Source organism: Macrotis lagotis, chromosome 7 (assembly GCF_037893015.1).
Source record: "Macrotis lagotis isolate mMagLag1 chromosome 7, bilby.v1.9.chrom.fasta, whole genome shotgun sequence".
In the NCBI taxonomy this organism is placed as follows: Eukaryota; Metazoa; Chordata; class Mammalia; order Peramelemorphia; family Peramelidae; genus Macrotis; species Macrotis lagotis.
The window spans coordinates 1706931-1719211 of record NC_133664.1 but is presented as its reverse complement, the minus strand read 5'-3'; the positions used below and the strand labels follow the sequence as shown (position 1 = coordinate 1719211).

Sequence of the window (12281 nt, the reverse complement as noted above, 5' to 3'; positions counted from 1 at the left end):
TGACACACAAATACAGAGACAGCACACACACTCACACACATACATACACACATACACACAACACACTGCACACACGCTGCACACAGACACAGTGACACACAAATAGAGACAACACACTCACACACATACATACACACACTCAAACGCTGCACACAGACACACACTGACACAAATACAGACACAACACACACTCACACATACATACAGACATACACACAACACACACGCTGCACACAGACTCACACTGACACAAATACAGAGACAACACACACACATACAGACACACAGACACACAGACACACAACACACACACACACACGCTGCACACAGACTCACACTGACACACAAATACAGAGACAACACACACACATACAGACACACAGACAAACGGACACACAACACACACACTACACACGCTGCACACAGACGCACACTGACACACAAATACCGAGACAACACACACACTCTCACACACACACACACACACACACACACACACACACACACACACACTCTGCTGCCTGGGACACTGGCTGCACCAATGTCCCCCGACTGTCCTGAGCTGAAGGGGGGTGCCCGAGTGCGAGCCGCCCCTGAAGCTCCAGGTAGATGCAGGGTCCTTCATGTCCTGAGCCGGTTCCTCGAGTCTTTGGGGGAGAGGGCAGAGAAGAAGGGAGGGACAGGGGAGACGGAAGGAGCGGTCGGGCGGCCCAGGAGCCCCCTGCCCATCGAGCTCGGGCTCGGGGCCCTGCGCCCAGGGCCCACTAGATGGTGCCCAATCCATTTCCAAGCTGGTGCAGCCAAGCCCGGTCAAGGGGCAGTCAGTGGGAGTGGTCGGGACGGCTCCTGGTTGCCAGTCTGAGCTCATGACCCAAAGGAGAAGGGGAGGGGGTGTCAAGGCTAAGATGGGCATCTTCCAAAAGAGGGAACAGCCCTCCCCCCCTCCCGCAGTCTCCCCTCCCTCTTCCCAACCCACCGGGTGGACCTAGACCAAGGTTCTCTTCTTCATGCACCGGCTCCCCCTCCGCCCCGGCCTCTGTCTCCCTCCACGGCCCCCTGCCTGCCTTCCCCTTGCTCCGTCACTCCCCTCATTTCTGACCCCCCATAATCAGGGGCATTTCTGTTTAGCAGAGGGCATCTTGTCTAAGTGACTAGGTTACCCTTTTGTTCAGAAAGCGTCTTGGCTGCTATTATTGTATTGTTGCTGTTAGAGGCAAGGAGGTTCAGTGACTTGACCAAGGTCACACAGCTAGGTAATTATTAAGTGTCTGAGGCTGAATTCGAACTCAGGTCCTCCTCACTCCAGGGCTGGTGCTCTATCCACTGCGCCACCTAGCTGCCTCTTCTCTGTTACTGAAAGAGTTTTCACCCTAACAAAGAATTTAATGACATATGTGGACCTCCAGAATTTGCCCTAACAGGGAACAAAGGGAGGTCTTAAGAAAAAGCAAAGAGAAATTAGGTAAAGGTGTGTCTCTCTCTGTCTCTCTCTGTCTCTGTCTCTCTTTTTCTTTCATTCTTTCTCTTTCTCTCTTTTTGTGTTTCCTTCCTTTTCTTTCTTCTTTCTTTCTTTCTTACCCACCTACCTTCCTTCCTTCCTTTCCTTCAGTCTTTCCTTTCTTCCTTCCTGTCTCCCTTTCTTCTCCCAGCTCTGCAGCCACATGCACCAGCTTGGAGTGAGAGCTTGGGACCCACATCCCAGGTGAGTTGCCAAAGGCCCCCAGAATGACTGAGATGCCCAAACCCTCATGCCAGCATCCCTCCCGGGTCCAGGAGGTCGGCTTCCCGTCGTGACTGTTGGAGACCCCGGCCAGCCGGCCTTGGCTGGTGTGACGCAGGAGATTCTCTCTCCCACCTCCAGGAGGTGGCTGTTGGTCTGGGCATCCAGATGGTCAGGCGAGGCTGATTCTCCAAGGGGCAGCTGCCACTTTACACTCAGATCTCTCATTGTTATTAGAGGGAACGCCTTGCTTCAACATTAAACCTCCAGTTTCCCTCCCCGTCCTCTAGGTTTCAGCCCTGTTCTCAGGCTCTCTGGACCTTGTCTCCCCCAAAGAGTGTCTGCCCCGCCCTGTCACCCCCAGAGGTCCTGCCACGGAGCAGCCAGCAGGTGTTGGGAGCCCTGGGTTCAACAAGCATTCATCAATCCTGGGGTCACTTCCATGAGGTAAAGCTGTGCGGCCTGTGACTCATGGGGAGACCATCCTGGTACCCCCTCATTTTCCAGTTCTTTGCCACCACTAAGAGCTGCCAAGAATACTGTTGTCCAGGTGTGTCCTTTCCCTTTTTGTTTTTCTCTTTTGATATAAAATCACAGAGAGCACCTGTGCGATTCCCTTGCCTCAGTCCCCACTGACTGGTGGTCCAGCCTTTGCCAGGGGAACCCTATCCCCCGGGAAAATGGAAGATGGCACTGAGAGCTGGTTAATCCATTCCTACCTCTCCCAATGGTGCTTTGACAGCCCAACGTCCCCCTTCCCCTTGAGCATCTCTCATGTGTCCTTTCTGTCACATCAGCCAATCTCTAGGAGAGCCAGCATGTAGATAATTCTGGAAGGGCTGGGATGTACACATAGAGTCTATGCCTCTGGAAGGGGGGCATTTTTAGCCTCCTTTTGTGGATGAGGACTCTGAGATGGGAGCTGAGGTGACATGCGCAGAGCCACGCAGCCAGACAGGGTCTGAGGGTGGATTGGAACTCAGATCTCCCTGACTCCATGGCCAGTGCTCCATCCACTGCTCCGCGTTGCCATATCAAATGTTCCTCATTTCCAGACTCCTCAGGATGAGATGTTCTCTGAGCACAGAACCTCAGCAGATGGCATCACCTCGTCGAGGAGCACCTGCCCTTACCTGCTCTGGGAGGTGGGTGGAAGGTGCTGACCAGAGGCCTATCATCCTATCATCCAGCCCAGTCATTTTATTTAATTGCAGTCATTTTCTCCATCTCCACACCTGTCTTCTGAACACTAGTCTGAACACAGCAGGATAGCGACTCCCAGGGGATGAGAAAAGGAGGCCATGGTCCTCTCCTAAAACACTTATGTGGGGGGAACCCAATTGTTCCTCTGTGCTGCTGTGGACAATTTGCCCTCTCACCTCTCCCATGCCAGAGGCCACAGGATCATGGGAAGGTGGGATCACAGAAAATGAAATGGGATTGGGTGGGATATCTTCTGGAAAGCTTCCAATTCTAAAGGGGGAGGTAAGAGGCTATGGGGAGGATAGGTTCTCCTGAAGGCTGGACTTGCAAAGTATGGCTGAGTGGGAACCTATGAAGAGAAATCCAGAGACACAGATGCGAGAGTGTGTTTGTGTATATGTGTATGGGAGGGGGGAACCAAGGAAATCTGGAGACCCTTTCCCTTCCACTAGGAGGTAACCACTGCCTGGGGACTCAGGGAGGAGGGGAGTACTAGGAGAGACAACTCAGGTGGATTTGTACAAGGTCGTTGGGAGCTTTCTCCTGGGCAATGAAAGCTGCAAGGAGGAGACCCCAAGGGAGAGGGCATCGGGATGGGGGTGGAAGCCTCCGGGGACAGCTTTGTGCATGGGGGAGCACAACTTTGGCTCTGGCGTGAACCTCATGAACGAGTCCTTTGACTTGTCCATTTCTGGGTTTCTCGTTTGAGCTTTGTGAACTGAATGCTTGTAAGGGGCCTTGGTGGCGACATGCCAGCCAGTGCCAGACAAATGATTGTCAGATGCCATGGGTGGGAACGAGGAGCCAGAGCCCTAATGTGAAACTCAAATAGAATTGGGAACCATCGAGCCCCACAGAAAGGACCCCGAGAGCCCATTGACGCATCAAGCCTCATCTGTCTCGATTTTTTTAATCAGCACATCAAAAGCAGAAACTCATTTTAAGTTAACTCATATGAGAGTGTTGTTAGATACCTATTTGCTAAAGAATAGGACCCTCCCCCACAGATTGGTACCCAGTTTGCCCATGTCAGAAGTAAAAGTCTGACACAAGGGAATGAACATAGGCACTTCCCTAATGGAGAATTAGATGGTCAACAACGCAGCTTGGTGGGCCTTGGACCACAAGGGGAAGACCTGACTTTGAATGCTCCATCATATACTTACTAGCTGTGTGATCCTGGCCAGGTCTCTTGATCTCTGCCTTCCTTAGTCGTCTCATCTTTAAAATAGGGATAACAACATCCCACCCCCCACCCCAGGATTGCTGTGAGGATCAAATGAGAACATATGGCACGACAGCCTCCAGCTTCAAGGTGCTGACAAAGTTAGGATTGTTGCTCTTATCAGTTATTATTATCTGAGCAGAAGTCCCCCCGCCCCAGCAGATTTCAGTCACAGGACTGGAGACCAGAGAAGTCGCTTCACCCCCAGTGGATGCCCAGGCAGAGATGCGCCCCACAGACTTGGGTCAGTCTGGACACAAGCTGGCGAGCCTGGTCTGGCTCCTCCACGGCTCTGTACCTTTAAGTAGCCTCCAGCTCCCACCCAGCTCTCCAGCCTGGCATCCTGCCTAACCACTCAGCGTCCAACCGAGGCTAATGAGCAGGGCCAAGCTGGACCAGAGGCAAAGCTCCTTGTGATTGCCATCAGCCCAGACGGTGTCCAGGGTTATCTCTCCAGGCAACCCCATCCTCAGCTTGGAGGCCAGGACTGCTGACCTGAGAAGCTAGGTAAGCCCTGGCCAGCACCTGGGGGACCTGGACAGCTCAGCAGCTTGGCACCATCAGGGAGCCTCCAGGGGTGCTCCTTCCCTCCAGCCCCAAGGGTGTTCCCCTGGAGCCCCTGGGGTACTCACTCAAGCTCCTCTGATGCTTCCTCCCTACAGCCCCAAGGATGCTCCCCTCAAACCTCCAGGGGTGCTCCCTGTCTCCAACTCCAAAGGTGCTTTCCCTCCAGCCCCAAGGGTGCTTTCTCTCAAGCCTCCAGGAGTGTCTCTCCCTGCAGTCCCACGGATGCTCCCCTCAAGCCCCTGGGTGCTCCCCATCTCCCAACGCTGGGGTGCTTTCCCTTGACTCTCTAGGGCTGCTCCCTCCTTTGCCTGTCACCTCACCAGCTAGAAGTGAACTGCGGCAGTCAGGGAGGCTGAGTCTGGGTCTGTTTTTCGAGCCTGCCCACCTGTGGGCTTTTCTTTGAAAGTGCCCTGCCCCAGGACAGGGCAGCTCCTCTGAGTCGGCACCTGCTTCCTGAGGTCACCCTGTCATTCTTGCCCAGAGGTGGCTCAGTCAGTGGGAGAGGACTTTAGGCTGGAGGCACCCTCAATTTAAAAAGGAGGGGGAGTGCACCTGGGGGACACTTAGCCCAAGCTCAGGTCCCTCCAAAAGAGAAGAAAAGACCTCAGGTCTTAGTGAACTAAAGAAAGATAAGATGTAGGGAAGGGAGTGGGGAACACAGTCTGTTATCTGAAGAATCCAAGAGCAGCCCCCAGGCCAGCACCTCACTTTATCTGTACAGGCAAGGAAGAAAAGCCAGGGGCCTTTCCTAAGACTACCTGGGGGTTACATGGGGGGCAGTTACACAGGGGGTGCCTCCCCCAGCAGTTACACAAGAGGTCTTATGGGTAGTTACAGGTGGCTCCACTGGCAGTTACCCAGGGGGTTGCTCACACGGGGGCTTCCCCAGCAGGCAGAGCTTAGTCTCCCCCCCCATGCCCCTCTCCCTCGGCCGAGCTGAGCAGGGAGACCCTGCTCCCCAGGATGACCAAACAGCTCAAGGGTCCAAGTCCCCTGACTTGGATGCTGCCAGTCTCAGGGCTCACACAGGTCGGTGGAGTGCATATCCACAAACGCCCTCTGATATTGGTGGGAGGCCTCCCTGGGGAGGCTGGTCTGGCAGGATGCCCCCTTGGCACTTTAAGGATGGCTTGTGACCTCAGGACCCTGGGCTAGTGACTCCCCTGTACAAGCATTCCCCCATTTCCTGGAAGTGCGAGTCTGGGGTGACTCATCTTCAGGCCTGGACCCAGAGCATCCGCCCAGGAGTGTTTGTTGTGCTGTTGTGTGTGGTCTGAGGAGGACGGGGGTCCCTCTGCCAAATGCTATCAGGGCAGGGCCAGAGGAAGAGGAAGAGAGGGAAGCTCCCCAGGGCCCCCACTGGTCTTTGACTCTGTCCCCAAGACCCAGCCCAGCAGGCAGGTGTTTTCAAAATGCTTCTTGAGGGAATGGATGAAGTTGGGGTATCCTCTTCATGCCTTCCCCATGTGAGCTCCCCCAACCTTCAAAGTCCTCCAAGGAAGGGAGCTCCCTCCCTCCTGGGGCTTCCTTCTCCACTGGGGGCTGGGGGAATTTGGAAAGGTGACAGGTGTGGAGGGTCAGGGCCTTGGAGAAGAGGCAGAGGGCCGCCAACTAAGCCTAAGAAGTGGAAACTTTGCCTAGAAGGCAATAGGGAGCTACTGAGGGTTGGAGAGGAGAGGGTGTAACTGGACCTGTGTTCAAGGGCAAGGAGGATGGAGGTGGGAAGCAGGTGGGAGAAGGAAGGACAAGCATCATTCAGTTAAGGTTGGTGGGGAGGGGTAGAGGATTTGGGAACTGCCTGGATTGGAAAGGGGAGAGATCGCAGGAAATGCAGTGAATGGTGGGACTGCAGGCAGAGATGGCCACTGACTGCAGGAAGAGCATCTGATCAGAGGGAAAATGGACTGACCCAGTGCTTGGGATGGATTGAGTTGAAGCCAGCTGGGGATGTGGGAGGGGGCAGGAGCCCTCTGCCCAAAGGGGTCAAGTGAAGCCCAAAGGAGCTGCTGCCAGAAAAGCGCTCTACAGTTTTCTCTCAACTGACCCAACTGAGGGTGCTAGGATGGTCCCCATTTTAAAGAAGAGGCAACTGAGGCACAGAGAGTGACTGACCCAGGGTCACTCAGCTGCTATCTGAAGCAGGATTCAAACTTGGGCCTCCCTGACTCCAGCACGCTCCCCACTTCACCAGTGTGTGCAGACCTGTATATTCATGTGTGTTGTGTGACCAGGTAATGTGCACACACATGTGTGATTGGTATGTGGTCATACGTGATCACTCTGTGCCTGTGTTGCTGTGGTGCAGTGTACATGTATTGGCATGTCTGTGGGGCATGTGTGCATGTGGGGAGGAGGTGCCCATGAGAGTAGAGAGTGGGAGGCAGAGTCTTCCTATTTGGATCACAGGCTGTGCCCCACCATGGCCGTCACCGATGGACCAAGACAAGAGAGCCTCCTCTGTGGTCCCTGCTGGCTCGGCAGCCTTGGGCTCTGGACAAATACCATTCCCTCATTCCAGGAGACCGCTGCCTGGCCCTGTCCATCCCCCTGGGTGGAGCAGATGCTTTTGCGTCAGGTGCCACGATGTGGACCAGCCGCCCTACTCTGTGCCTGCTCCTTTGGGTGGCTGTGGTGATCCTCCAAGTGCATGGCCAACGGAAGAAGGGGTCAAAGGGAAACCCACCATCGTCATTGTTGTCCTTCAGGAGAAGTGACCAGCAGGGTGAGAGGGTTTTCTCCTGTCTTCTTTAGCTAGCTAGAAGGATGCTCCATTGTTTGGAGATGTCTCCGTCCTCTCCTTGGGCTCCACCAAGCCTCTTGGCTGCCAGTGCCCACTGCTCTGTGGACCTCCTAGGTTTCCAAAGAGAACCTTCTGGAAGTGGGTGGTCCAAGACATCGACAGACAGGGGTTTACCTTCAGAGTAGGTCCTTCCTCCTGGGGGTCCTTCCAGGTTCCTTTGGGTATGGGGAGGGGAAGGGGGGAAGCTCTAGGTCTCCACAATGGGCACCCTCTGTGGGGCAGGGCTGCCCCCGATCAAGAGGTGGCTCTCTGGCCTCACCCACTCCTCCTGTTTCAGACGGCCCCTGCCCCATTGATGTGCTCTTCATTGTGGACAGCTCCGAAAGCTCCAAGATCATCCTCTTTGACAAACAGAAGGAGTTCGTCCACAGTCTCAGCGACAAGATTTCCCGTCTACCTCTGGGCTCCTCACGGGCATCCGACGTCAGACTGGCGGCCCTGCAGTTCAGCAGCTCAGTCCAGGTCGACCAGCCCTTCGCCTCCTGGAGAGGCCTGCAGAGCTTCCAGCAGAGGCTGCGAGCCATGAACTTCATTGGACAAGGCACCTTCTCCTACCATGCCATCTCCAATGGCACACGCCTCTTTCAGAAGGAAGGCCGTGATGGTGGCGTGAAAGTGGCTGTGCTCATGACCGATGGCATCGACCATCCTAAGAATCCGGATGTCCGGGGAATTTCAGAAGCAGCCCGGAATCTGGGCATCTCATTCATCACTGTTGGCCTTTCCCGGATGGCCAATGAAGCCAAGCTTCGGTTGATATCAGGTGATTCTTCTGGCAACCCCATCCCACTGCTGAGTGACCCCAACATCATTGAGAATGTACAGTACCAACTGGTAAGCTCGACCCTCCTTCATGTGCTCTGTGCTTCTTCTGGGAGCATGGGATGGGATGTTCCCATGAGTCAGAGGTGGATGGGCTCAAGCCCAGGAGTAGCCCTGGCTCCTCTCTGCGACAGAGGGAAGAAGGGGCTCTCTGCCTCTTTCAGACGGTGATCTAGGGGCTCCCGTAGACCTGGAGGCTTTCTTGGCTGAACGTCGCCATCGCTGTTGGATGGTGGAAGGTGTCACTTCTTTCCCTTCTGGGGCCTCTAGGACCCCTCAGACTAAAACCTCCCTCTCTGACCACATCCCCTCCCTTAATGAGGGTCTCAAGTGGATTCGTTTATCCTGGGAACCTAGTCCAATTCCTCCCTCCTCGTTGGTACTGATAAAGAACATCATGCTCTTTAATACCCATTGGCAATGGATCGGCCTTTGTTGCAGCAGCAATAATACTGAGACAGTTTGGGTTCCATTGTGGAACCCAAACTGTCTCACAGAATAAACTGCAGTCTTCATCCTTTACATTTTTCCATCATTTTCTGAAGTCAAAACAATCAGGGCCAGATTTGTAGCCTTGCTGATTTTTGAATTAACAACCTGCTCTCCTGAATTTGGGGGAGCTGCCTCCAGCCCTGTCCCCACCTGCCCCCACCTCTGATCATAGGAAGGTCAGGCTGTTCTTAGGGCCCCTGCCCAAGCCAGGCTCCCTTCCTTGGCCTCTAAACCTAGCCCCTCCTTGGTCACATCATCTGGCGAGAATTTGTGCCTTTGTAGTTCATCCCCCTCCAAAGGACTCCAGGCTGGTCTGCTTCCTCTGCACAATTTGCTTGGTTCTGTGGTGTCTGGGAGGGTTTTGACAGGGGAGGCAGATGAGTTTCTGTTCTCTTCTATCCCCCTGCCCCCCGCACTGCCCTTGACCACCCATTAAAGACTGGCACCTTTCTGAGAGCCCGAAATTTCCATCCAAACCTCCCCTGCCCCCTGCTGGCTCTTGGTTTCCACTTGGCCCCTGTCTTCTCTGAATGTGAGGCTTCTAGCAGTCTACTGAATTATCGATTCCTTGTGGGCTGGGTGGTTCTTGGAACCAACTTTGTCTAGAGCAGGCATTTAATTTTATAATTTAATTTAATTCATTGTAATCCTCACCTCTACTCTTAATTCAAGTGGAAAGGGCAGGGATTCTGGAGGACCTGGGTTCAAATGTTGTCTTTACCTCCTACACTTTGGTCCTCACAGATCCAAGCCAGGGTTGGATGAGCCTGGGAGCCGCTCACCTAGTGATCCGCCTTTCTAGCGCCTGTCTCCCCAGTCTGGGCTCCCCCGTGAGTCATCTGCCTCCACACGATGCAGAACCCCTCCATGAGGCCATAGCAGATGGACTCCCCCATCTCGGGGACTCCTCCCCACCGCCCCCCTCGCTGCTCTGCCTTCAGCCGCCTCTCTTTTCTGGGACACTGATCCTTTGCAAACCGCTCCACACTCCCACCCATTCCGGGAAGCAGCCAGGGTGGGGCTCCTGCCCACACTTTGGGACAGTACAAGTGGGCCCTAGGGCCATCCCCCACCCCCACTGCCTAGGCACCCTGGAGGGAGGAGGGAGAGGGGGAATGGCCAGATCCATGTTCCTTGCTGCCCATGGAATTTTCAGGGAAATGGTGGATTCAAACCCTCAGGAGACCCAGGCCACCAATCATTTGGTGGTCACTTATGATTTCAACCACAAAATCTTAACTTTCCAAACTAAAGAGGCAAACCCCCAGGCTCAAAAGGGCCCCGGAGACCAACCAGTCCCAAACAAGAATCATCTCTAGGATACATTGGCCTGGAGCCTGGCTGGCCCTGCTCTCCCTGGGCAGCCCTTCTGGGGCTTCTGGACTCTCCTTTTCATCTCTGCACTTTCTCCTGACTGTTCCCTCCTCCCCGAGCTCTCTTTGGATGCAGGGGATGTCTATCCAAGCTCTAAGGGATGCTTGAATAGACCCCCCCCCTCAACTCACTGATGAGTTTGAGACTCCCTCAGTCCCCCTCAACCGGGTCCTGCCCACCTGCTGAAGCAGTTTACTGGGCTGTGGCCGCTGTGCCTGCTCCAGCTTCTTGGAGCCCCAGGTGAGTGTGGTGGCTCAGCTGGACATCCAAGTGGAAGGCAGCCCTGGCACCAGAGGTGCCCATGTAGGACAAAGATCTCTGGGTGGGGGAGGTGTTGCTTTGTTTTCCGTTTTCCCGAGGTCTCAGCTTCCTTCTGTGTAAAATGAGGATGTTGAAACAGCAGACGGGGAGACACTGGAACTGTTGGACTTCTGAGGCCACCAGTCATAGTGGCATAGTTAAAATTTCCTTTGGTCTTGACATTTGATTGAAAACAATGAGAACTTTATCCAACGGTCCTTTGTTCTGTGCCAAGGCTGGGTCGCTTTTGGGGATGGGGCCACAGCCCCACTCTCATCCCGGGTCCCTCCTAGAGAGGCTTCCCCAGGTCTCCCTGACAAAGACTGCTCCTGGTGTGTGTGGGGGCATCCTCAGCTTCCACCATCTCCTGTCTCCAGCCCCTGGCTGGAGAAGCCACTTCTTTTCTGGGTCCTACACATTCTTGCTATCTTCGAAGCTGCCAGCCAGGTCATGAGGGTCGCTGCCGGAGAAGTCAGCCCTTCGAGCCACCCGAGAGCCTGGTGGTCTGTGGTTTGCAGACACGGAAGCCCCCTGGGAGAGTTGTGCTATGGCTCCTAGAGCAGTTGGTGTTTGGGTTGTGGGAGCTCCCTCCTGCCAGCCAGCCTGGACTTGGCCAGCCTCTGTATTCCAGGCCAGCTCATTCTCTCTCTGAAGGGTATATCCAGGTGCACGGGTGGGTGGCTGAGTTCCGTCGGAGGCTGGATCACTGTGGGACCATCTCCAGGCCACAGTGACTGATCTCCAACCTTTGACGGAGTGGCCATGGGGTCTTTGTCCCCATTCAGGGGCTGACGTTGCTAGTGGAGGGTACAGAGCAAAGGCCTCCAGACCAGATGGTTCTTCCCACACTTCCTTACTCATCCATCAGTATCTGGGTCTTTTCAGAGCCAAATCTGGGAGGCATTGGATAGAGGAGACAAAATTCTGATCGGTCCTCAAAGGACTTGGGTGTGAATCCTGGCTCTGCTTTTGAGACCACATTGATTCCGAAACCCTTTCCTGCTCCCAATTAAAGACCTTCTTCTAAGACTGGGCCCTAGGGGGCTGTTGGTGGAGACCTGGGGGGCACTTGGGGGAGAGGGACCAAGTGTCCCAGTCCCAGATCCCAGCAGTTCAGATTGTTGTTGCCTGTCTCAGTTCTCTCTCTACACTGAGCTAGGGTAGGAAGAACACAGGGCATGGAGACCCTGCCCCCTTACTGTCTCCTCTGGCCCCTTGGGAAGACATCTGACTGGTCTGAGTCTCTCTCTGCAGTGTTCCTAGGGAGGGGTCAGCAATGGGGAGACATTGGGGAGACAAAGTTTGCCAGGACGAATGTTCCCCCCCACCCCTTGCCAAGTTCCATTTCTCAGCTCTAGCCCTGACCAGAGTAGACAGAGAGATGGAGAAGCCTCTGGTCAATCAGGGCCTCGAGGAATCTCTGTCTGAGAAGGGGAGACATCTGAGGGCAGTTTGTCCAAGTCTGGAGGGCCAAGTCTGCCGGCCTCTGTGGACCAAGGGGCTACATGGGGTTGGACCTTGAGCATTGCCCCCTGGCACTGCTCATCAGCAGCCCTAGAATTTCCATTGCTTGTGGCTGGAGAACAAACAGTGAGCTGTCAGGCTTGAGGGGGTTGGGAGGGAGGCTGGGGGAAGGAGCTGGAGGGAGCCCCTGGGGCCTGGAAAACTTTCTGGGGGGGGTCCCCAGCCCCCTGTTACCTCCCCCCCACCATTGTCCTCTTCCTTATTCCCTTGGAGAAGCCTCTGATGGGGGTTGGGATGAGAGGGGGGCAATGATC

At 54.8% G+C, this 12281-nt stretch overlaps 1 protein-coding gene across 1 annotated transcript in view; it reads left to right on the top strand.

Annotated features, from left to right (window-relative positions):
* Window positions 1-4569: 4569 nt before the first annotated feature.
* The window catches only part of COL28A1 (collagen type XXVIII alpha 1 chain), a 67253-nt gene continuing 59541 nt past the window's right edge, over window positions 4570-12281 (top strand). Inside the window, exons 1-3 of the mRNA XM_074195366.1 lie at window positions 4570-4655; window positions 7234-7437; window positions 7793-8349. Of these exons, the coding sequence (XP_074051467.1) occupies window positions 7299-7437; window positions 7793-8349 (696 nt within the window). The 5' untranslated portion in view covers window positions 4570-4655; window positions 7234-7298. The remainder of the gene's footprint in view (window positions 4656-7233; window positions 7438-7792; window positions 8350-12281) is intronic.